The sequence below is a fragment of the Mercenaria mercenaria genome, chromosome 11, assembly GCF_021730395.1.
Source record: "Mercenaria mercenaria strain notata chromosome 11, MADL_Memer_1, whole genome shotgun sequence".
Taxonomy (NCBI): domain Eukaryota; kingdom Metazoa; phylum Mollusca; class Bivalvia; order Venerida; family Veneridae; genus Mercenaria; species Mercenaria mercenaria.
Genome location: NC_069371.1, coordinates 56,253,493 through 56,277,961, shown reverse-complemented (window position 1 = coordinate 56,277,961; position 24,469 = coordinate 56,253,493). Strand labels below are relative to the sequence as shown.

The 24,469-nt window shown below is 35.3% G+C and overlaps 1 protein-coding gene across 4 annotated transcripts in view; it reads left to right on the top strand.

Moving 5' to 3' along the window:
* Positions 1–2,904: 2,904 nt before the first annotated feature.
* Positions 2,905–24,469, top strand: part of LOC123531975 (ras-related GTP-binding protein A) — a 38,718-nt gene continuing 17,153 nt past the window's right edge. For all 4 annotated transcript variants that reach the window (XM_053517491.1, XM_053517490.1, XM_053517492.1 and 1 more), the window contains exons 1-5: positions 2,905–3,053; positions 11,528–11,627; positions 21,160–21,226; positions 21,800–22,022; positions 22,538–22,633. In XM_053517491.1, coding sequence (XP_053373466.1) covers positions 3,042–3,053; positions 11,528–11,627; positions 21,160–21,226; positions 21,800–22,022; positions 22,538–22,633 — 498 coding nt within the window. In that variant the 5' untranslated portion in view covers positions 2,905–3,041. The remainder of the gene's footprint in view (positions 3,054–11,527; positions 11,628–21,159; positions 21,227–21,799; positions 22,023–22,537; positions 22,634–24,469) is intronic.

Genomic DNA, 24,469 nt, shown 5'->3' with positions numbered 1-24,469 from the left:
ACATATCTGTTTTTCTAATAAGTTCTGTCAAATCACCCAATAAACGCTATGAAAGGCATAAATACTCTAACTAGCTGGTCTTCTTTATTCTTTATAAAACTAAGAAATTTCAAACGGCGCAGCGCACAACAGGACCCATTTGCAATGTCAGTAACTTACATTTCTTGAAGAATATTGTCAGTCTGAATGAATATCAAAAGAAAAGTTGGGTTCATGTTTGATTAAAGAAAAACATTTTCGGTCAACAAAAATACTGCAAAATACCTAAAAATTAAACCCCAAATTCCAGCGGCGGTGTATGATCTAAGTTTCTATGACAAATTTTGTTGTGCTATTATTTCATGATGAAAATACTTCCTAAATGTTCTGAATTCGGCAAAACAAATACAATGGAAGTAAGGAGAAAAGCTCTACAGAACGAAAAAGGATGAGAACTATTTGAATCCGACATGCGCGCCATAAATCGGGTATAATAATAATAATAATGATGATAATAATGATAATAATTTCCCTATTCAGTGTATGTATACTTATAACGCTTTTTTCGGGGGTATGTAATTTTTGCGTTCCATTACCGTTCCATTTTAAACAGTACTATGTAAATGTTTCAAATTAAACGTGAACGGAACACGTGTTATTTAAAAATCAAGCGGAACGCTAATGCAACATGTTAACGCAAATTATTCACATGCATAGAATCATTTTTTTTTTTTGTGTTTTACCTCTTTTCTAAAGAAACATTTGGTTTAATCATTCATAATGGTAGTACTCTTTTTATTGTCATGGTTATGTCAAATGAAAATATCGAAGAAAAAGTGGTGGATGTTAATACATTTATATTTTATGATTCGCAACAGTTATATGAAGGACTAGGGAACCTACTGTCTTATATATAATAATTCATAATTCGAAGAATAACTAAGCAGGAGTATTTAAAAAAAATAACTGTAAAATAAGAATTCAAAACTTTTATTTAACTGACGTTCCAGTTTTGTTTTAAATAGCTTACTGTACTAATACGATAATATTGTCAGTCTTCAACTAAATTGTACCATTTTAACAGAAATGGAACTTCTATTTAATACATGATTTTTAAAATGCTTTTTGTATATGAATATCAATGAATACAGTTGTGAAATACAGTTTTGAAAGTGTTTACTTGGCAGTATCACTGGACATTTTTATTTGTGTGTCTTTTAGATTAAACTTGTGACCTCACATATTCGGATGAGCAGCTAAATTATTTGAATGTGAACAGAGCATTTCCAAGGAATAACAGCAAAACATCTCGAAATATTTTACATCAGAGGCAGCTGGCTTTTATAGTTCTACAAGGCAAATAAGCCACACAGTCGGCTCAATACTATGCATAATGGTAGCTTTCAATAATTCATAACCATCTTCAACTTTTACGGTGTTTCAATGTTATTTTCTATACAAAAATATCTCGTTTTTATCCACAGATGCAGCAAAAGAGAAAGTGCGATTTTCATTGTCAGTTTAGTATTATATACTGACAGTATCCCCCGAAATATAAGGCAACAATAAAGGCATCTCTGTTTTACTGCCAACGTACTTCTAGCATCACACGCACTTGAAATATGCATTGTGTGTATGACGGTTTGTTCTTCAGTAAAACTAGCATCACACGCACTTGAAATATGCATTTTTTGTACGGTTTTTGTCTTTAGTAAAACTAGCATCACACGCACTTGAAATATGCATTTTGTGTACGGATTTTGTCTTCAGTAAAACTAGCATCACACGCACTTGAAATATGCATTTTGTGTACGGATTTTGTCTTCAGTAAAACTAGCACCACACGCACTTGAAATATGCATTTTGTGTATGGATTTTGTCTTCAGTAAAACTAGCTCCACACGCACTTGAAATATGCACTGTGTGTATGGTTTTTGTCTTCGGTAAAACTAGCATCACATTTTGTGTATGGTTTTTGTGTTCAGTAAAACTAGTTTAAATTCAAAATAAGAAGAATAGCAGGGAATATAATATATAAACATAAAAATTAACAAACATGGCTGCGTGACCTTCGTCTAGAAAAGGTTTTCTGATAAATATCAGTGTCAGTATGAAGAAACAATAAACTTTATTACAGATTACTTGATCTCAACAGACTTTGTAAGTCTAAGGTGGGGTTTGAGGTAAGTTGACGAGAGGGCACAGCTACAAGTACCTACAGTAAGTAACATACAGCAAGTTCTGCACCATGCGTGGATCGTTTTTCCCTTTCATTAAACGACTCAAGAGAATCAGCTTCCTCAAAGCCTAGACCACCTTAGACACATATAAGCCTACAAGACGATATCGTGAAGACTTCAGTGTTGACGTGTGGGGGATGCTTCTTTTATCTTGTTTTTACTTTTTTATATGAAGCCAACTCCCACATGTACACAATATTCTCACCGGTGCAAGTATTCAATGCAGTACACAATACAATACAATACAATACAATACAATACAATACAATACAATACAATACAATAAGTTTCATTTGAGTTGGCAAGAAGACAACATTAAAAAACATAAGCTCTGAAGAGCTTTCGAACCAACTATACAACAATTAAAACAAATTTAATAGTTATAAAAGTGCTACAGGAGGTAAACATGTTAAGCACACAATATTAAATAAAACTGGTTGAGCACACAGAAACTTGGGGGTCAGCACCCCTATGTATACCCCTCCCAAACCGCCCCTGCCAACCTCAAACTGAGCGCATGTCTTGATCATACAACAACTTCTGTTACAACTTCAACATGTTTAAAAAAACTCCCATATACTATCAATGCTCATTGATCAATAGTAAATGGTATTTTTTGTAACAAAACATTATCCAATGTTTAAAGTTTGAGATATGTACTCAGTGTGTTTAAAGTACGAAAATATACGCGTACGAAACATATATAGTCATGTGACAAACAAAATGGCAGATGTCTACAGAAGAGTCGGATGAAAGATTTAGTGAAAATATTTCAAAGTATTTTTAAAGCAATTTTGGTTTATAGAAAAGTCACGCATAATCATGAAGAAAAAGGTAATGTTAAGTCTGTCACACTAATATGAATTAAGGCACTGCCTAGCATGGGGATTTATCTTTTATATATCTACTTACGAAAAAATAATCAGCACTCAAGAGAAAGTGAAACTTCTCTCTAAACAGTGAGGTTTACATTTAGTGCCATCATACCTTTTACAGCGAATATCACACTTTGCAAATTTTATGGGAAGCCGTGACGGTGACGTCATTCACCGCGTTCTCGCAGTGGCTTTAGGATTGTTTGTTTGTTTGTTTGCAATCCACGTAGGAACTTGTCAGCCTTTACACTTCCTTACTGTTTTAAAAGTGTTGTTCAGTTAAAAGTACAGTTTTCATTACGAAAATGAATCATGGCGGTGTGGTTTACGAATTTCTGTGACTGATTCTGGGTGCTCGGATGTTCTTGCAGACAACCGGTCTGCGTTTTGTACATAAACCGGAACCGGAAAACATCGAAAAAATTTCCTCAGTATATGCAGACAACAAAGACGAATAACTATATACGGATGTTACCATCTCGGGGATTTTCATCCCCTATTAAAGATACTGAAAAAGATGACAAACTCAGGGCCCGCGCTAGCCTTACTTTAGCAATAACCAACACTATTTTGTTGGTTGTGATTACAAGATGAAAATCTTATATGTGTATTGTGTTTTTGAACATTTGAATTTACTGATAATGTTTTATTGGATTAAAAGGTACAATACTATAAAAGAAACATTTAAAACAAATTAAGTAATTCCTGTTTTAAAATTAGATCTAGAGTATTGATTATATCACATAATTTCGCAATCACATGTTGTTTTATTTCAGTTTTGTAATCACTTTCAAAGTTAATCAAACTTTAATCCAGAAAAAAAAAACGATGCACATGAAATGCCGAGGTGTTACAAACCAGTATATAAAATGATTAAATAATCTGCAGGAATATTTGATGGCAATTAAAATTATTTTGTAAATCCGTAAACATCTAATGACGCATATAGATATACAAAACAATACAATTTTACATTTGAATAATTTAAAAACGGCAAACTATTCCAAGAGGTATTTAGATTAGAGTGGTTCCAAGAGGTATTTAGATTAGTGTGGTTACACTGGAGAAATTCCTCGGAGAACTGTTGTAAGTCCTTCTTGAAATTGGACCAGTCGGCATTTTTATATGACTTTATGAGTCTTTTAACCTGGATTGGATGAATTTGATTTATGTTTATGTGACTTATTTATCAGTTACAAAGGAAGATTTTCCTAACTTCTTTAGTGTTTTGTAGTTTTTGTGATGATAGCGTATATATTACTCTACAAAACAAGTGTCAGTATACTGATTTAAACATTGAATTCCGGAAAATGACTGCCTAAAGGGGCCCCACTTCCGGACAGTCAAACGCCTTTAAAAACTCACCATTTTCAAAGAACTGTTACACAAGTTTGTTTTGATGCATTTGCAATAGCATGCGAGTGTTGAAATTTCACATAACTAGGTGGAACACAGTTTTCAGCAATTGTTTATTTTTATATTTTTACAAATGGCATTCATTTTCAAAGGGGGACATTTTTTTCAGAATATTTTAAGTACGGGACAGTACGGCAGAACATGTAATGGTCAGTTAAAAGATTGGTAACGATGTTGTTCGTTTATAGAATATTTCTGTGTTTTGGTGATATACTCCTAAACCTTAAGTAATTTCTGTTAATAAGTATTGATCACGTTTTTTTTTTTTCAATTTGCAAATCACTTGCAAACTTTAATCCAATAAAAAAAAACTGATGCGCGTGAAATGCCGAGGTGTTACAAACCAGTATTTAAAGTGATCAGAGAATATGCTGGAAGCTTTAATGGCAATTAAATGATTTTGTACATCCGTAAACATCTGATGACGCATATACAAAACAATACAATTTTACATTTAAAAAATTTAAACATCGTACATGTTTAAAGCAAGTAACATTTAAAAACGGCAAAGTAGTTTTCACGCATTCATTCATACTAGTTTAAATCATTCAAATATGGCGGACAGTATGCGGCAAGTACACTTTTGAAGACACAGTGAATGCAGATTAAGAAAGGGCATGGTAAAATTAATTAAGATAATAATATGCAGGATACTTACCAAGAGAAACAAAGTGAATTTCTACAGCTTTATGCATAAAAATAAAATTCCGGTTCCCTAACCTATGCACGGTACTTTGGCTAGAGAACCGATTACGGACGAATAACTTCGTTGTCTAGGGAACCGATGCCTACTTATTATTATGACTTATTTTATGATCTGTTATTTTATAGTTGTCATCCCTCTAAGCCTTACCCGTATCTGCATTTTACTGTTAGGAAAACGAAGATGTTAAAAAATTAAAAAAATTAAACACAATTATTTTATCTATGTCCCAGATTCATTTGTAAAGACAGGGCTTTTTTCTTTCTTTAAAGGGTCGATAATCAGCCCCTTCACAATCCAAAATTGAACTTTTTTAGCTCACCTGTCACAAAGTGACAAGGTGAGCTTTTGTGATCACGTGGCGTCCGTCGTCCGTCCGTCCGTCAGTCCGTGCGTGCGTGCGTAAACTTTTGCTTGTGACCACTCTAGAGGTCACATTTTTCATGGGATCTTTATGAAAGTTGGTCAGAATGTTCATCTTGATGATATCTAGGTCAAGTTTGAAACTGGGTCACGTGCGGTAAAAAACTAGGTCAGTAGGTCTAAAAATAGAAAAACCTTGTGACCTCTCTAGAGGCCATATTTTTCATGACATTTTCATGAAGATTGGTCAGAATGTTCAACTTGATGAAATCTAGGTCAAGTTCGAAACTGGGTCACGTGCGGTCAAAAACTAGGTCAGTAGGTCTAAAAATAGAAAAACCTTGTGACCTCTCTAGAGGCCATATTTCTCAATGGATCTTCATGAAAATTGGTCAGAATGTTCAACTTGATGATATCCAGGTCAAGTTCGAAACTGGGTCACGTGCGGTCAAAAACTAGGTCAGTAGGTCTAAAAATAGAAAAACCTTGTGACCTCTCTAGAGGCCATATTTCTCAAAGGATCTTCATGAAAATTAGTCAGAATGTTCATCTTGATGATATCTAGGTCAAGTTCGAAACTGGGTCACGTGCGGTCAAAAAATTAGGTCAGTAGGTCTAAAAATAGAAAAACTTTGTGACCTCTCTAGAGGCCATATTTTTCATGGGAATCTTTATGAAAATTAGTCAGAATGTTCACCTTGATGATATCTAGGTCAAGTTCGAAACTGGGTCACATGCGGTCAAAAACTAGGTCAGTAGGTCTAAAAATAGAAAAACTTTGTGACCTCTCTAGAGGCCATATTTCTCAATGGATCTTCATGAAAATTGGTCAGAATGTTCAACTTGATGATATCCAGGTCAAGTTCGAAACTGGGTCACGTGCGGTCAAAAACTAGGTCAGTAGGTCTAAAAATAGAAAAACCTTGTGACCTCTCTAGAGGCCATATTTTTCATGACATTTTCATGAAGATTGGTCAGAATGTTCAACTTGATGAAATCTAGGTCAAGTTCGAAACTGGGTCACGTGCGGTCAAAAACTAGGTCAGTAGGTCTAAAAATAGAAAAACCTTGTGACCTCTCTAGAGGCCATATTTCTCAATGGATCTTCATGAAAATTGGTCAGAATGTTCAACTTGATGATATCCAGGTCAAGTTCAAAACTGGGTCACGTGCGGTCAAAAACTAGGTCAGTAGGTCTAAAAATAGAAAAACCTTGTGACCTCTCTAGAGGCCATATTTCTCAAAGGATCTTCATGAAAATTAGTCAGAATGTTCATCTTGATGATATCTAGGTCAAGTTCGAAACTGGGTCACGTGCGGTCAAAAATTAGGTCAGTAGGTCTAAAAATAGAAAAACTTTGTGACCTCTCTAGAGGCCATATTTTTCATGGGATCTTTATGAAAATTAGTCAGAATGTTCACCTTGATGATATCTAGGTCAAGTTCGAAACTGGGTCACATGCGGTCAAAAACTAGGTCAGTAGGTCTAAAAATAGAAAAACTTTGTGACCTCTCTAGAGGCCATATTTCTCAATGGATCTTCATGAAAATTGGTCAGAATGTTCAACTTGATGATATCCAGGTCAAGTTCGAAACTGGGTCACGTGCGGTCAAAAACTAGGTCAGTAGGTCTAAAAATAGAAAAACCTTGTGACCTCTCTAGAGGCCATATTTTTCAAGAGATCGTCATGAAAATTGATCGGAATGTTCATCTTGATTATATCTAGGTCAGGTTCGAAACTGGGTCACGTGCGGTCAAAAACTAGGTCAGTAGATCTAAAAATAGAAAAACCTTGTGACGTCTCTAGAGGCCATATTTCTCAATGGATCTTCATGAAAATTGGTGAGAGTGTTCAGCTTGATGATATCTACGTCAATTTTGAAACTGGGTCCAGTGCGGTCAAAAACTAGGTCAGTAGGTCTAAAAATAGAAAAGCCTTGTGACCTCTCTAGAGGCCATATTTTTCATGAGATCTTCATGAAAATTGGTCAGAATGTTTACCTTGATGATATCTAGGTCAAGTTCAAAACTGGTTCACGTGGGATCAAAACTAGGTCAATAGGTCTAAAAATAGAAAAACCTTGTGACCTCTCTAGAGGCCATATTTCTCAATGGATCTTCATGAAAATTGGTCAGAGTGTTCATCTTGATGATATCTAGGGTCAAATTTGAAAGTGGGTCACGTTGGGTCAAAAACTAGGTCAGTAGGTCTAAAAATAGAAAAGCCTTGTGACGTTCTTAGAGGCCATATTTCTCAATGGATCTTCATGAAAATTGGTGAGAGTGTTCAGCTTGATGATATCTAGGTCAAGTTCATAACTGGGTCATGTGCGGTGAAAAATTAGGTCAGTAGGTCGAAAAATAGAAAAACCTTGTGACCTCTCTAGAGGCCATATTTTTCATGAGATCTTCACGAAAATTGGTGAGAATGTTCACCTTGATGATAACTAGGTCAAATTCAAAAGTGGGTCACGTGCCTTCAAAAACTAGGTCATTAGGTCAAATAATAGAAAAACCTTGTGACCTCTCTAGAGGTCATATTTTTCAATGGATCTTCATGAAAATTGGTCAGAATTTTTTATCTTGATGATATCTAGGTCACATGTGCTCAAAAACTAGGTCACTATGTCAAATAATAGAAATAACGACATCATACTCAGTTCAACACTGGGTCATGTGGGGATAGGTGAGCGACTCAGGACCATCATGGTCCTCTTGTTTATTATTGACGGTAGGGAAAAACCGAGACCACTTTTCTGTGGTACAACATGGATGGTACCTCCAATTTTTAGGTGTATTTTGACATATCTATACCTTGTAAGAATTTTTTTTTTCTTTTTGGTTAAATTTCTTCCCTTTGTTGTTCCTGTCCTTTGGACTTTGATATTTTACTGAGGACCTTCTTGTCCTCAAGTGCAATGATAACAGGTGAGCGATATAGGGCCATCATGGCCCTCTTGTTTCACAAAGGGGCAGTGAAAAATTCACAATTTTCGTGCAGATTTCACAAATTATTTGGGCTTTAAATGCATTGTTTACATTCTGGTAAACCTGATGTTGAACAGTAACATCGTTTAATCAGATCAGGTGATTATGCAGTGGTGGTACCCAGTAAAGTTCCAAAGTGGAATGGAATTAAACTGGCAGTATTTATAAACAAACCTGCTTATGGTTGAGTTTCTGGCTTAAAATTGAAATGTTGAGAATGAAAAAAACTACACGAAAAGGCTTTCGACAGCTAAAAAGCAACAGCTGAATTTATTTGATTCTGGTATTAAGAAGCAAATATAAATAATAGCAATGGAGACATTGATGAATGTACAACACCTTTTTCTGAAATGTCAGTTGATAAAATGGTAAATTTTCCATAGCAGAGGCTAATGATGAGCATCCCGGGTATACATGGCATTTCCATATTCACGTTTTTTCTTCACTGAATAAGACATATATGTCCAAGAGTTACTGATTAAAGCCTGTTTATACTCACAGTTTTGTAGAATTGCGCATAATTTTTTCGCAGTTTTCCCAAATGTCGCGAATGACCAGACCCAGGCCCTTCCATCAGGGTTGGCCAGAATTTCCCGGGGGCGTGATTTCCCAGCAGTATTTACCAGGAATACCCGTACTGGAAAATACTCCAAAAATTGTAAAAAGTGGGAAATACTGGGAAAAAGTGGGAAATACTGCAAAAATGACTCCAGATTCAAAGAAAATTCTGCTTTTTTTGTGACAAAAAAACATCAAATATTTAAGTGATACTAATTAATATTTAAATGAACACTTGCATGAGAAAAATACATAAAAGTACTAAGCACATGTATACATATAACATAGCTCACTGTTGAGAAATGTACTTTCAATTTTACATAGTTCAACCATCATAAGACTTACATAGCTCAACCATTATAAGACTCAATGATATCTAAAAGCATTCATGCAGAACCTATAGGTTGCATTTTCACTATGATGATAAAATTATGTCTGAACAAAAACTGTGTACTTGAAGGGATGAATATCATGTTTTCTTGGATTTCATCTTTCAGTTAAAATGACCATACTAAAGACTAAAATATTTACTTTGAGTCTACAACCGACTATGATAACAGTAGTTAACAGCATCAACATAAAAAGTATGGTAAACTGTAAAAGAGAATAAGTGTAAGAATGATCAAGTTCAGTCACTGGAAATTTCTGAGATGCTCTTGAGTGTCTGACTCTCCCACCTTACTTAGAGGCCTGTCCTGGTTCTTCCCAGGAAAGACGGCTCTGCGTGTATCTGTGCTATACACCTGGCACATTAAAGAACCAGACTGTCTATTCGCAAAGAGCTAGGCTAAGTTAGCTGGACAAGTCTGTATCTAAAAAGGATTCTCTCTCTGTCTGTTCCGGGGGCTTTATCTCTCTCTGTCCCTCTGGTCAGATCGCTCCGTGTCAGTACTAGTAGAGGATGAATTTCGCGCCCTGTGTGGCTGTGTTTGCTATATGTAAAGTGCCTTTGAACGTGTTTTTCATGAAAAGAGCACTATATAAATGTGGTATAATAATAATAATAATAATAATATAATAGTAGGTGGCACAAATCTTCAGACACATTACTCTGTATTCAAAATGATAATGAAATATGTATAGATGTCAACAATGATTGGGTTTTCAGGAAAATATATATATGTGAAAAAACAAGCAGTACACAGTATAGGACATTTATTATAGCTAGTTAAAAGTTCATAGAAATAAATGGACTTTTGTAATGATTTACTGAAATAATGTAAACAGGTGCTATTAAGTTGTTTGTATCATGTGATTTGGTCAACACCAGTGTCTGAGGCATAGTGTATAATTATAGTCACTGATACCTACCAACTAATGAGTGTATTGTCATTGACTTCTCACCTTAATGTTAACACAAATGGATTGGTATGAAGGGATTATGAAAATATTCTAGGGGGTCAAGTTCGACTTTGCGGTCTGTAGGTCAAAGGTCAAGGTCACAGTGACTCGGAACAGTTAAATGGTTTCCGGATGATAACTTGAGAAATTTTGGTACACAGGTGTAACATCATGAAATACAGGTCAAGTTCTACTTTGAGGTCAGTAGGTCAAAGGTCAAGGTCACAGTGACTTGGAACAGTTAAACGGTTTCCAGATGATAACTTTAGAATGCTTGGGCCTAGGATCATGAAGATTGATAGGGAGGTTGGTTATGACTAGCAGATGACCCCTAATGATTTTGAGGTCACAGGTCAAGGTCACAGTGCCCCGAACATTTAAACAGTTTTCGGACAATAACTTGAGAATGCTTGGGACTAGGATCAGGAAACTTAATCTGGAGGTTGGTCATATCAAGCAGATGACCCATATTGATTTTGAGTTCCAAAGGTCAAAGGTCATTTAAACCTTTTACGGACAATAACTTGAGAACGCTTGGGCGGAGGATCATGAAACTTCATAGGGAGGTTGATCATGACTAGCAGATGACCTCTATTGATTTTGTGGTCAGTAGGTCAAAGGTCATCAAGTTCGGCTGCTTAGTTCTGTGACAAGGCCATATTGTGGGGGTATAATTCGTCACTCCTGTGACAACTCTAGATTGGTTCACATTTAGTAAAACTGGAGTAGTTTGTATCTATTTATTTTCAAAATTTAACATTTCTCACAAGATTAGGTGCCAAGAAAATGAAGAAGGATCTGTGTACAATGTAACAAAAAGCCATTGTTACATGTATTCTTTACATTGAACAAAAGTTTTTTTCTTCACCTATGTTAAATACATGCAGCTAGGTCAGCCTTCAAACATAATTTGGCCTTTCAGGTAATATTGCATGCAGTGCTCAATATACTTAAAAGAAGAAGGGTTGCAACTTCACTGATGAAAAATATGTAGGTCAAAAGATTATCAGAAATATTTTGAATTAAGAAAGATGGAAAGTTAAATGGAAGTCTTGTTTTACAGGTGTTATTGATGGGTAAGAGTGGATCAGGGAAGACAAGTATGAGGTCCATTATATTTGCAAATTATATTGCCAGAGATACTAGAAGACTAGGAGCCACAAGTAAGTAGATTTGTTTTATGCAACTTGGTACAAACGTTATGACAGATTGTCTTCAATAAAAGCTGATAATTCTAGTTCTGTATTGAAATACAAACATGGAGGATATTGTTTTTTGAAATTGTGCAAAGTGCTTCTGTTTTGTAATATATATTGTAAGTAATATAAGAATGAAAGGCTTGTCTAGATAACTTCTCTTACAGATTTCAAGAGAACTGGTCCAAATGACATCATGTTAAAATGTATTGATCACTGTAAAGTGAACTTACATAAATACATAATATGTCCTTTTTTAATGATTATTGTCCTTTGAAATTTTATTAAAAAACTGAATACATGTATTGCCTTTGATGTTTGAATTTCAAGAGATTTGCCCAAACAAACAGCCTGGTAAAGGTTTTTTGACTCTTTACAAAACGTTCAATATTGTAAGCTTGTCTAGATCACGAGATTTGTAGTTTTCAAGACATTTGGCCCAAGTTAACAGAAAGTCATCATTGCAGTTGCCAGAGATTTTCATCTGGAAAGTGGGATGAGACCCTGGTCTTTCAGACTGAGAAATCCACATGTGATAAATGACCATTTTAGGACAAAAGCTTTTCATTGAAAGAAGACCTATGTCTTTCGGTAATATAGGTCTAAATCATAATCTGAAATTTGGTGGCTTTCCAATCTGAATTTGCTCATTGTTTCCTAATTTGTGATATTACAATTTCTTTTAATTTTTGTGAAGTTTCTCAGCCTCAGTTCAGAAAAAAGAATTCTTTTTTATGCCCCCAGCATCTACTGATGCGGGAGGCATATAGTGATTGTCCTGTCCATCTACCCGCTCGTCCATCCATTCGTCTGTCTGTCCGTACGAAGTTAACCAAATGGGACCGTTTCGTCTAGCATCAGTACCACTTACTAGAATGATTTGATACCAATGCAGATGTAACCTGTGACCATTCCTCATCTTCAGACATCACCTGACCTCAGTTTGACCATGACCTCATTTTAGATTTAGGTTGCTTTACATGGGCCATCTCTTGGTTAACCAAATGGGACCGTTTCATCTAGCATCAATACCCCTTACAAGAATGAATTGATACTAATACAGATGTAAACTGTGACCATTCCTCATCTTCAAACATCACCTGACCTCAGTTTGACCTTGACCTTGACCTCGTTTTGGACTTAGGTGCAAAATCTATCGACAAGGATGCCACTGGAGGCATCAGGCGTTTATTGAACGCAGCTCCTTGTTATGGTCATATAGTCAAAGCTTTGTCTGTCTGTCTGCTCTGCAATTTTTGTCCAATGTATTTCTTAGCAACCACTGGTTGGAATGTAGTGAGACTTCATAGGAAGGTTCACTATCAAGAGATGTGCATAGTTTCTTTGTGATTTGGTCAGGACTGGTGATTTTTCACTGAGTTATTGCCCTTTGATTATTTAACATAGAATACTACAGTAGCATTTTTTGTCTGGAGTACTGTATTCCTCAGCAACCACTATCTGGAATTCATCAAAACTTCATAGGAAGCTTTATTCATAGTATACTATATAGTAAGTACCATTTCTTTTCTGGAGTATTCCTCAGTAACCACTGGCTGGAATTCAACAAAACTTTATAGGAAGCTCCACTGCCCAAGAAGAGATGGGCATATTGTCTTCATGTTCTGGTCAGATGATTATGTTTCCCACATGTAGTGGGGGAGACATATTGGTTTAGTGCTGACCGTCTGTCTGTATGTCACAAAGTTGGTCCACACAATTCCTCCACCACCACTAGAGGGAGTTTCATAAAACTTTTTTTATGAGTCATCCTTGCCAAGCCTAGTTGTGCATGTTGTCATTATTTTCTGGTTTAATGATTTTCAGTGGAGTTATGACACTTGATTCATAAAATTTTATGATGTTTTGGCTTCTTCTCTTATATTATTGGATGGATTTCCACTAAATCTTACAGGAGTGATCATTGCCAAGTCTCATTATGCATATTGCTGGCATTTTCCCATTTAATTATTTCAGCAGAGTTATGGCCCTTGATTTATTAATTATGCCCCCGGCATCTACTGATGCGGGAGGCATATAGTGATTGTCCTGTCCGTCTGTTCGGCCGTTCGTACGAGGTTAACCAAATTGGACACGTTTCGTCTATCATCAATACCCCTAACTAGAATGACTTGATACTAATGCAGATGTATCCTGTGACCATTCCTCATCTTCAGACATCACCTGACCTCAGTTTGACCTTGAACTTGACCTCGTTTTGGACTTAGGCTGGTTTGTATTGACAAGGATGCCACCGGGGGCAGCTCCTTGTTTTTAAGATGTTTTGGTGACTCCTCTTGTACTATTTGGTGGTCTTCCACCAAACCTTACAGGAGTGATCAGTGCAAAACTTATTTTCAGTGGAGTTATGGCTCTTGATTAAATGTTTTTTACCATGTCAAAGCAACTGCGCAGATACCACCTGGATGAATTAAACCAAACTTCACAAAAGTGATCATTGTTAAGCTTAGTGTGCGTATCATGGGCACGTCCTAGTTCAGTGTTTTTCAGCAGAGTTGTGACCCTTGATTCATCAAATGTGATTGTGTTTTAGCCTATTTTCTTATATATTAAGGCAGATTTCAACCAAACCTTACAGGAGTGATCAGTGTAAGTCTTACTATGCATATTATTGGCATGTTCCCATGCAGTGATTTTTCAGGGGAGTTATAGCCTTTTATTTTTCAAATTTTATAATATTTTGGCAACTTTTCATACACCATTGGGTAGATTCCCACCAAACCTTACAGGAGTTATCATTGCCAAGCCTAGTTATACATATTATCGACATGTTCAGGGTCAGTGATTTTCAGCAGAGTTATGGCCCTTAATTTGTACTATTTTACAGTGTTTACACTACTTGCTACACACATAATTAAGCTGTATTTCACAAAGCTCACTAGTGATATGTGTGAAGCATAGTTATACATATTATCATCATGTTCTGAATAAATGATTTTCAGCAGTCATGACTCTTGATTTGTCAAATTGTTTGATCTGTGCTACCTCTCCTATACCACAGGTTGAAGTTACAAAGCTTCAGTTACTTCTAGTATGCATAGTTATGTAGATTGTTGGAATGTTAGGGTTAATCAAGTATCTCTTTAGTTATAGCCCTTACTTTGTGGCATTTTACATTTTCTGCATAGTAGATGGTGGGCTTCATGCATATTTTGTGAAAAACTGTTTTTCACAGAGCTATTGCCCTTTTAGTATTCAACATTAATATACAGTAGTACCATTTCTTGTCCATAGTATTCCTCAGCAAACACTGGATGGAATTCACTGAACATTGATAGGAACTAACACTCTTAAGAGGAGATGTGCATATTTTCTGGTCGAATGAAGTTCAATGAGTTATTGACCTTTGATTATCCATCATTATTAAACTACAGTGTACTAGTTTTTATGCTCAGTAAGTAAATTTCACTTTTGTTCTTTAGATATGCAATAATCATAACTTTGGCAGCACCCATTTGTTATGCAGATATTTTCTTGTTCCAACAGCACGCCTGGTAAACTACAGAGCTACCTCTTTAAGAGGTATATGGTAAACTGCTCTGTGGCTACTTCCGAGGTAGTGCACGTCGCGATAAAAGAACATCAACAAAGGTGAGTGTCATCATATTTTTAGCTCACCTGAGCACGAAGTGCTCAAAGGTGAGCTTTAGTGATCACCCTGTGTCCGGCGTCCGTCGTCGTCCGTCGTCCGTCCGTCCGCCCGTCCGTCCGTCCGTCGTCAACAATTTGACTGTTAACACTCTAGAGGTCACATTTTTGACCCAATCTTAATGAAACTTGGTCAGAATGTTACCCTCAATAAAATCTTGGACGAGTTCGATATTGGGTCATCTGGGATCAAAAACTAGGTCATCAGGTCAAATCAAAGGAAAAGCTTGTTAACACTCTAGAGGTCACATTTTTGGCCCAATCTTAATGAAACTTGGTCAGAATGTTACCCTCAATAAAATCTTGGATGAGTTCGATATTAAGTCATCTGGGGTCAAAAACTAGGTCATCAGGTCAAATCAAAGGAAAAGCTTGTTAACACTCTAGAGGTCACAATTTTGGCCCAATCTTAATGAAACTTGGTCAGGATGCTACCCTCAATAAAATCTTGGACGAGTTCGATATTGGGTCATCTGGGGTCAAAAACTAGGTCACCAGGTCAAATCAAAGAAAAAGCTTGTTAACACTATAGAGGTCACATTTTTGGCCCAATCTTAATGAAACTTGGTCAGAATGTTACCCTTAATAAAATCTTGGACGAGTTCGATATTTGGTTATCTGGGATCATAAACTAGGTCACCAGGTCAAATCAAAGGAAAAGCTTGTTAACACTGTTGAAGCCGCATTTATGACTGTATCTTCATGAAACTTGGTCAGATTGTTAATATTGATGATCTTAAGGTCCAGTTTGAATCTGGGTCATGTAGGATAAAAAACTAGGTCACCAAGCCAAATCAAATGAAAAGCTAGTTTACACTAGAGGCCACATTTATGACCATACCTTAATGAAACTTGGTCAAATCTTGATGATCTATAGCTCAAGTTCAAATCTGGGTTAGGTGGGGTCAAAAACTAGGTCACTAGGTCATATCAAAGGAAAAGCTTGTTAACACTCTAGAGGCCACATTTATGACTATATCTTCATGAAACTTAGTCAGAATGTTAAACTTGATGATCTTTAGGGCAATTTTGAATCTGGGTCATGTCGGGTCAAAAACTAGGTCACCGGGTCAAATCAAAGGAAAAGCTAATTAACACTGTAGAGGCCACGTTTATGACCATATCTTAATGAAACTTGGTCAGAATGTTAATCTTGATAATCTTTAGGTCAAGTTTAAATCTGGGTCAGATGGAGTCAAAAACTAGGTCACTAGGTCATATCAAAGGAAAAGCTTGTTAACACTCTAGAGGCCACATTTTTGACTATATCTTCATGAAACTTGGTCAGAATGTTAAACTTGATGGTCTTTAGGTCAAGTTCGAATCTGGGTCATGTCCGGTCAAAAACTAGGTCACGGGGGTCAAATAAAAGGAATAGTTAGTTAACACTTTAGAGGCCACATTTATGACCATATCTTAATGAAACTTGGTCAGAATGTTAATCTTGATGATCTATAGGTCAAGTTTAAATCTGGGTCAGGTGTGTTAAAAAACTAGGTCACTAGGTCAAATCAAAGGAAAAGCTTGTTAAGACTCTAGAGGCCAGATTTATGACTGTATCTTCATGAAACTTAATCAGAATGTTAATCTTGATGATCTTTAGGTCAAGTTCGAATCTGGGTCATGTGGGGGCAAAAACTAGGTCACCGGGTCAAATCAAAGGAAAAGCTAGTTAACACTTTAGAGGCTACATTTATGACCATATCTTAATGAAACTTGGTCAGAATGTTGATCTTGATGATCTTTAGGTCAATAGGTCAGGTGAGCGATACAGGGCCTTCATGGCCCTCTTGTTTGCATTTTTACAAGCAGTGTATCAAATATCAAAAATCGGGGAATGGTAGGCGATGTAGATATGATTTAACTTTACAGAGAACTTTAAGTTTGCTAATTCATTCTTAATTTGTGGTCGTGGTGTTGTTAACCAATAAGCTGATTTTGCAGTACATTTTGCCATTTCGTCATGAAAGCACTTTCATTGTCAAATATTTACATTTTAACTAATATTAAGAAGCAAACCGAGTAGGCGTGAGATAGCTGTAAAATATACAATGCATTTGGAAATAAAATATGTACCGAAAATGGTTCAGGTATACAATTATTCAATTTTTATTGTGAGAGGTAGCTCTGTCGTGAAGGAGATAGTCATGTCGCTAAGGAGATAGCTCTGTGTAGCATGAACAGAGCTCTGTGTTCATAATTTAAACGTTTTAATATTTATTTTGGGTTGTCCTCAATTGAAATAATATAAAGTTACTGTTCCATTTGATATACATATATAATTTTCCATGTATTGTTTTGATAAAGGTTTTTTCATGAGGTTATAATTGTAAGTTTTGAATAGTTGTACATTCTGTTTACTTTTTTGCTCAGGTGAGTAATTGTGATCACTCGATGTCGTCGTCAGTCGTCTGTCTGTCTCTCTGTTAACATTTAGCTTGTGTATGCAATAGAGGCTGTATTTTTCAATTGATCTTCATGAAATTTAGTCAAAATGGTTGTCTTGTTTAAATCTAGGTCAAGTAAGAAAATGTATTATCTGGGGTCAAAAACTATGTCACTAGGTCAAATTAAAGAAATACCTTATCTATGCAATAGGAACTGCATTTTACACTGTATCTTTATGAAATTTGATGAGAATGTTTGTCTGGATAAAATCTAGGATAAATTTGAATATGGGTTAACTGGAATAAAAACTAGGTCACCTGGTTAAATCAAAGGAAAGCTTTGAATATGTGATAGAGGCTGAAGTTTTTCAATTGATTTTCATGAAAATTTGGTCAGAATGATTGCCTTGATGAAATCTAGGTCAACTTTTAATATGGGTTATCTTGGATCAAAAGCTATGCCACAATGCTCAAATTAAAACCCGCGCGTAACTGTCTTTTTGCCGTTTGCGCGCAATTTCATGCTAGCGAATTTAAATGATTTCACAGTACATGAATAAGGAAATGTGATCACCGGCTCGGGCATGTTTTTTTTTCTCCATAATTTCGCAATTTAAAGATGCTAGTGTTCTTACGTCATGATATGACAAAATTCAAATTCTAAAGAAAGATAATTTTACTCAAAATCTGAAGTCACGACCCTTTCGACAAACGCGTGACCGTCTGACTGGTTTAGATAAAAGATAAATTGATAGAAAAGAAAATAGCTGAGAATATTAGAATTTCAATTATAAATTAATTCTTCAATTTAGAATTCGATCACTGCAGTAATTGTGTCAATAATTGTATGTTTAATTGAGTTTGCTAATTAAATGCAGACATTGTTAAAACACTAAATGCATTATGATTAGCCTCCATGTAAAGTTGTCCTATAAAGTTTATCTAGCTCGTAAATCAGCATGACTGTTTAAAACTTTCAGATTTTAGATTCATTAGTGCATTTGAACATGCTCGTAGATTTATGAAGTCACAGCGACTCTGATATTTGTACAAAGTATATTTTATTTACTGGTACGTACAAACAAACTGGTCATGTTCTGAACGAAAAGCAATTATGGTATCATATCTGAATGTAATATAGTGTAATAGGTAGTGTAAACAAGTATCAGAGCCACTTCCACTAAAGTTACAGGCAACCCTTGCTTTTCTCAAGATAATTTCACGCATTAATTATTCTCTAACAGAATTTATCTTTTTTATAGAAAAAGTAGCACATGCCGATTCTAAGAAAATATAGCCAGCTCGCTTAGATCAATAGTGAAAGTGCAGATCTATTGATCATGGGCTTTAAGTTTGAACTCCCTGACTATTTTCGATGTGTCTGTAGGAGGACTTGATAGTAAGTTAAAAAAAATATAAGAAAATATAAACAATATATATGATACAAATGATGTATAAATATAAAAATAAGATAATTGAATTGTATCTCGTAAGTGGACATAACTACTGTCCCGCTGCATTCAACACTGCTCAAAACTGTTAATGCAACACAGAGCTATCTCCTTAGCGACATGACTATCTCCTTCACGACAGAGCTATCTCTCGCAATAAAAAGTGAATAATTTTACTCCTGAACCATTTTCGGTACATATTTTATTTCCAAATGCATTGTATATTTTACAGCTATCTCACGCCTACTCGGTTTGCTTCTTAATATTAGTTAAAATGTAAATATTTGACAATGAAAGTGCTTTCATGACGAAATGGCAAAATGTACTGCAAAATCAGCTTATTGGTTAACAACACCACGACCACAAATTAAGAATGAATTAGCAAACTTAAAGTTCTCTGTAAAGTTAAATCATATCTACATCGCCTACCATTCCCCGATTTTTGATATTTGATACACTGCTTGTAAAAATGCAAAAAATATGATGACACTCACCTTTGTTGATGTTCTTTTATTGGGATGTGCACTACCTCTGAAGTTGCGACAGAGCAGTTTACTGTATACCTCTTAAAGAGGTAGCTCTGTAGTTTACCAGGCTTGAACAGGCAAGTATCTGAAAATTGTCTTATTGTTCCTTCTCATGAGAAGGAACACTTATGGTGAACATGTCACACTTGACTGAGCAGGTAATGGATACAATGGTATCATCAAAGGCATCCGAATTCCAGCAGGGTGCCGCCATTTTGTACTCATGCATATTCATTACAAATAGCCTCTTTGCCATTGTGTTATTACGCATCTTTAAGTCAGTCTTTAGTGAATTACAACTACGTAATAACAGACCTACAAAAAACAATAATTTAGTTTAAACTATCCTACTCCTAAATCTTACATGTCATAGGGGGTAGAATCGAGATTAACTAAATGAATATTCATCATCTAAAAATAGACGCCCGCCCAAAAATTAAAGGTAAAGCTTGATGAAAACAATTAACATAAGCTCTATAGAGCTTTTCTGTGACCCTATATTAAGAACAGTTAAAACCAATTATACCTCACCCCCAGCAATTTGCTGGTACCCATTTACAGCTACTGTATGCGGTTGCATTCTTTGCTGCTTCCAGAGGTTCTTTTTTGATTTTATTCATACCAACTTTATTATTTTGACATTTTAAGTATTACCATCATAACATACTGTACTAATAAAGTAGTTCGAGATTTTTCACTTGTCTGTAAATGCTATTGCACCATACGTACTGTCACCGGATTACAACATTTCAATTACTTCCCTTGTTTTTATCAAGAACTGTATAATGCATTTCTTCACTTAATGAGCTATAAAATATTTCGAACTTTGTGATTTCATGCCTTTTGATTAATTGTTTTGTAATTTTCAAGCTGTGAACTTTTTGTACGCACTTTTTTCAAATCCATTAGTTTCTTGGTGCCGACTTAAATAAAAGCCCTTTTTCTCCTGGTTTAGTCGTTCTGGAGCATGCAATGCAATTACTGGCATTAGGCAGAACTTTTCTGCCATTGTATTGCTAATTAGAAATAGGCAAACATACGACCAAATTCTGATCTGTGCCACTAGGACAGCTGTCGACAATGGTTCCCGAAATTTTGACAGAGTGATGGTATTTATTGTCCGCAGATAATATTTAGATAGAATCGCTCATCTATAGGTGTTTGTTTATTATTTTAAGTTAAATAAATGTTTGTGTGAAATAACTGTAAGTGTTCTTATAATAAATAGATAAGAATGCACGTAAACTAGTAAAACACATAGTTCATAATTGTTTTATTAAAGATCCCTTAAAAAGAATATTTAATATGCGCTAGAAGGAACCTTTTGGTAAGCTAAATCTTGTATTATATAAGGATGAAAGTCCTTGCACTGTTTGAACATATGCATTATCAGGCCTCCTTAACATTGTGTTTATTATATAATCACTATCTTTCAAGTTACTGGTATACATGTTTATGTTTTCAGTTGATGTTGAGCATTCTCATGTACGTTTCCTGGGAAACCTTGTACTTAATTTATGGGACTGTGGAGGGTAAGAGAGCAATTTTAGTATCTTGAAATGTATATCATGTATTCAGGTTTTGAATTTTTAATTGGAATGGTGTACACAGTCTCATATTGTACAATGCTAACGTCTTCTGGCTAGTTTCAATGCATTTTGTTTATTCTAATTTTTGAGCACTATACTGCTGTATTAGTTTGAATATAATCCTGTTATATCCTTAAGAGGGCTGGTACATATTAAATTTTATAAAGCAAGTGTATGCATTTTTTTTTTTTTGACAACACAGAAAATGACCTCTGATGGCTTTCAGCTTTTCCCAGGCTAAACTTAAAAAAAAAAAAGAACACACTTGCATTGGTCTATACTGACATATTTCTATTTACAGAAATGCATTTTCTACACAGTTACCCAAGAGTCTGATATTCCCATCTGCAGAAAAATCTGTCAAGCTCTATCAAGAAATGCAGTCCCCAAATCTATATAAAAAGAACCAAAAACTGTTGAAAGTATATAATTATTTATAAAATAAAACACCACTTGGCCATTGTCAGCTGATAATAAGCCTAACCAAAATTAATGGTGATTGTTACGTTATTTCAGTCAAGAGGCTTTCATGGAGAATTATTTTGCTAGTCAACGAGACAACATCTTCCGGAATGTTGAAGTGCTGATCTATGTGTTTGATGTAGAGAGTCGGGAATTAGAGAAAGATATGCATTATTACCAGTCATGTTTAGAGGCTATTTTGCAGAACTCACCTGAAGCCAAGGTCTTCTGTCTCATACATAAAATGGACCTTGTTCAAGATGATCAGAGGGAATTGGTAAGTAGTTTCATGCCACAGAGCATGAAACTTTCAGTTAGAATTATGAGAGATTTGAAAGCCTAAATCATACTCAAGATGTGATAGTCTGCAATATTTGTTTTGAGTAGCCTGGTACTAATAGAACAATCTGTATAGGCACTTAATATTTACAGAGCAATAGTATACTCTTGACTTGCAACCTATTCAATAAGTGTTTCATTGCATGAAATAGAAATTAGTTTTCCCCATTTTATTTTTGGTATATTATTAGCCCAGTAAACATGAAATGACTGTATAATGATCATATGGCACAAACTATGGATGAGCAGTTTATGTAAGTAGTCATGTAATGTTTCTAGTGGCAGATATATATTATAAGTGTACAATGTATATTGTTTTTGTAGTACTGTTCATGTTCAGTTGATAAACAATGTTAAGATCAGAGGAACAAACAGAGTGCACCTTGTAACAGAAACTTTCCTGGTGTAACAGTTGTGATAATATACAAATATAGTTCACATTATATATTATAGATTATTCGAGAGAGAGAGGATGACCTAAAACGCCTTTCAAAACCTTTAGAGTGTACATGTTTTGCAACGTCAATATGGGATGAGACATTATATAAGGTATGGTATTAAACGGTCAGTCATACACCATTGAGATTTAAACATCGTAAGTTTGTCATATACCAGGGAGATTTAAACCTTGTAAGTTTGCCACATACCAGCGAGATTTAAACACCGTAAGTTTGTCATATACCAGGGAGATTTAAACCTTGTAAGTTTGCCACATACCAGCGAGATTTAAACACCGTAAGTTTGTCATATACCAGGGAGATTTAAACCTTGTAAGTTTGCCACATACCAGCGAGATTTAAACACCGTAAGTTTGTCATATACCAGGGAGATTTTAACATTGTAACTTTGTCATACACCATTGAGATTTAAACATCGTAAGTATGTCATATACCAGGGAGATTTTAACATTGTAACTTTGTCATACACCATTGAGATTTAAACATCGTAAGTATGTCATATACCAGGGAGATTTAAACCTTGTAAGTTTGCCACATACCAGCGAGATTTAAACACCGTAAGTTTGTCATATACCAGGGAGATTTTAACATTGTAACTTTGTCATACACCATTGAGATTTTAACATCGTAAGTATGTCATATACCAGGGAGATTTTAACATTGTAACTTTGTCATCCACCATTGAGATTTAAACATCGTAAGTATGTCATATACCAGGGAGATTTAAACCTTGTAAGTTTGCCACATACCAGCGAGATTTAAACACCGTAAGTTTGTCATATACCAGGGAGATTTAAACCTTGCAAGTTTGCCACATACCAGCGAGATTTAAACACCGTAAGTTTGTCATATACCAGGGAGATTTAAACCTTGTAAGTTTGCCACATACCAGCGAGATTTAAACACCGTAAGTTTGTCATATACCAGGGAGATTTTAACATTGTAACTTTGTCATACACCATTGAGATTTAAACATCGTAAGTATGTCATATACCAGGGAGATTTTAACATTGTAACTTTGTCATACACCATTGAGATTTAAACATCGTAAGTATGTCATATACCAGGGAGATTTAAACCTTGTAAGTTTGCCACATACCAGCGAGATTTAAACACCGTAAGTTTGTCATATACCAGGGAGATTTTAACATTGTACTTTGTCATACACCATTGAGATTTAAACATCGTAAGTATGTCATATACCAGGGAGATTTTAACATTGTAACTTTGTCATGCACCATTGAGATTTAAACATCGTAAGTATGTCATATACCAGGGAGATTTTAACATTGTAACTTTGTCATACACCATTGAGATTTGAACATCGTAAGTATGTCATATACCAGGGAGATTTAAACCTTGTAAGTTTGCCACATACCAGCGAGATTTAAACTCCGTAAGTTTGTCATATACCAGGGAGATTTAAACCTTGTAAGTTTGCCACATACCAGCGAGATTTAAACACCGTAAGTTTGTCATATACCAGCGAGAGTAAAACACCGTAAGTTTGTCATATACCAGTCATATACCAGTGAGGTTTAAAAACCAGGGAGATTTAAACCGTAAGTTGTCATATACCAGTGAGATTTAAAGATTGTAATTTTGTCAGATACCAGAGTGATTTAAAACCAGTGAGAATTAAACATCGTAAGTTGGCAGATACCAGTAATATTTAAATATCTTGTTTGTTAGATACCAGTGAGATTTAAACATTGTAAGTTTGTCAGATACTAGTGAGATTAAAACATCGTAAGTTTGTCAGATACCAGTGAGATTGTAACATCATAATTAAGTTTGTCAGATATCAGTGAGTTTTAAACATCATAACTTTGTCATATGCCAGTGAGATTTAAACATCGTAAGTTTATCATACACCAATGAGCTTTAAATACCGTAAGTTTGTCATATACTAGTGTGATTTAAATAT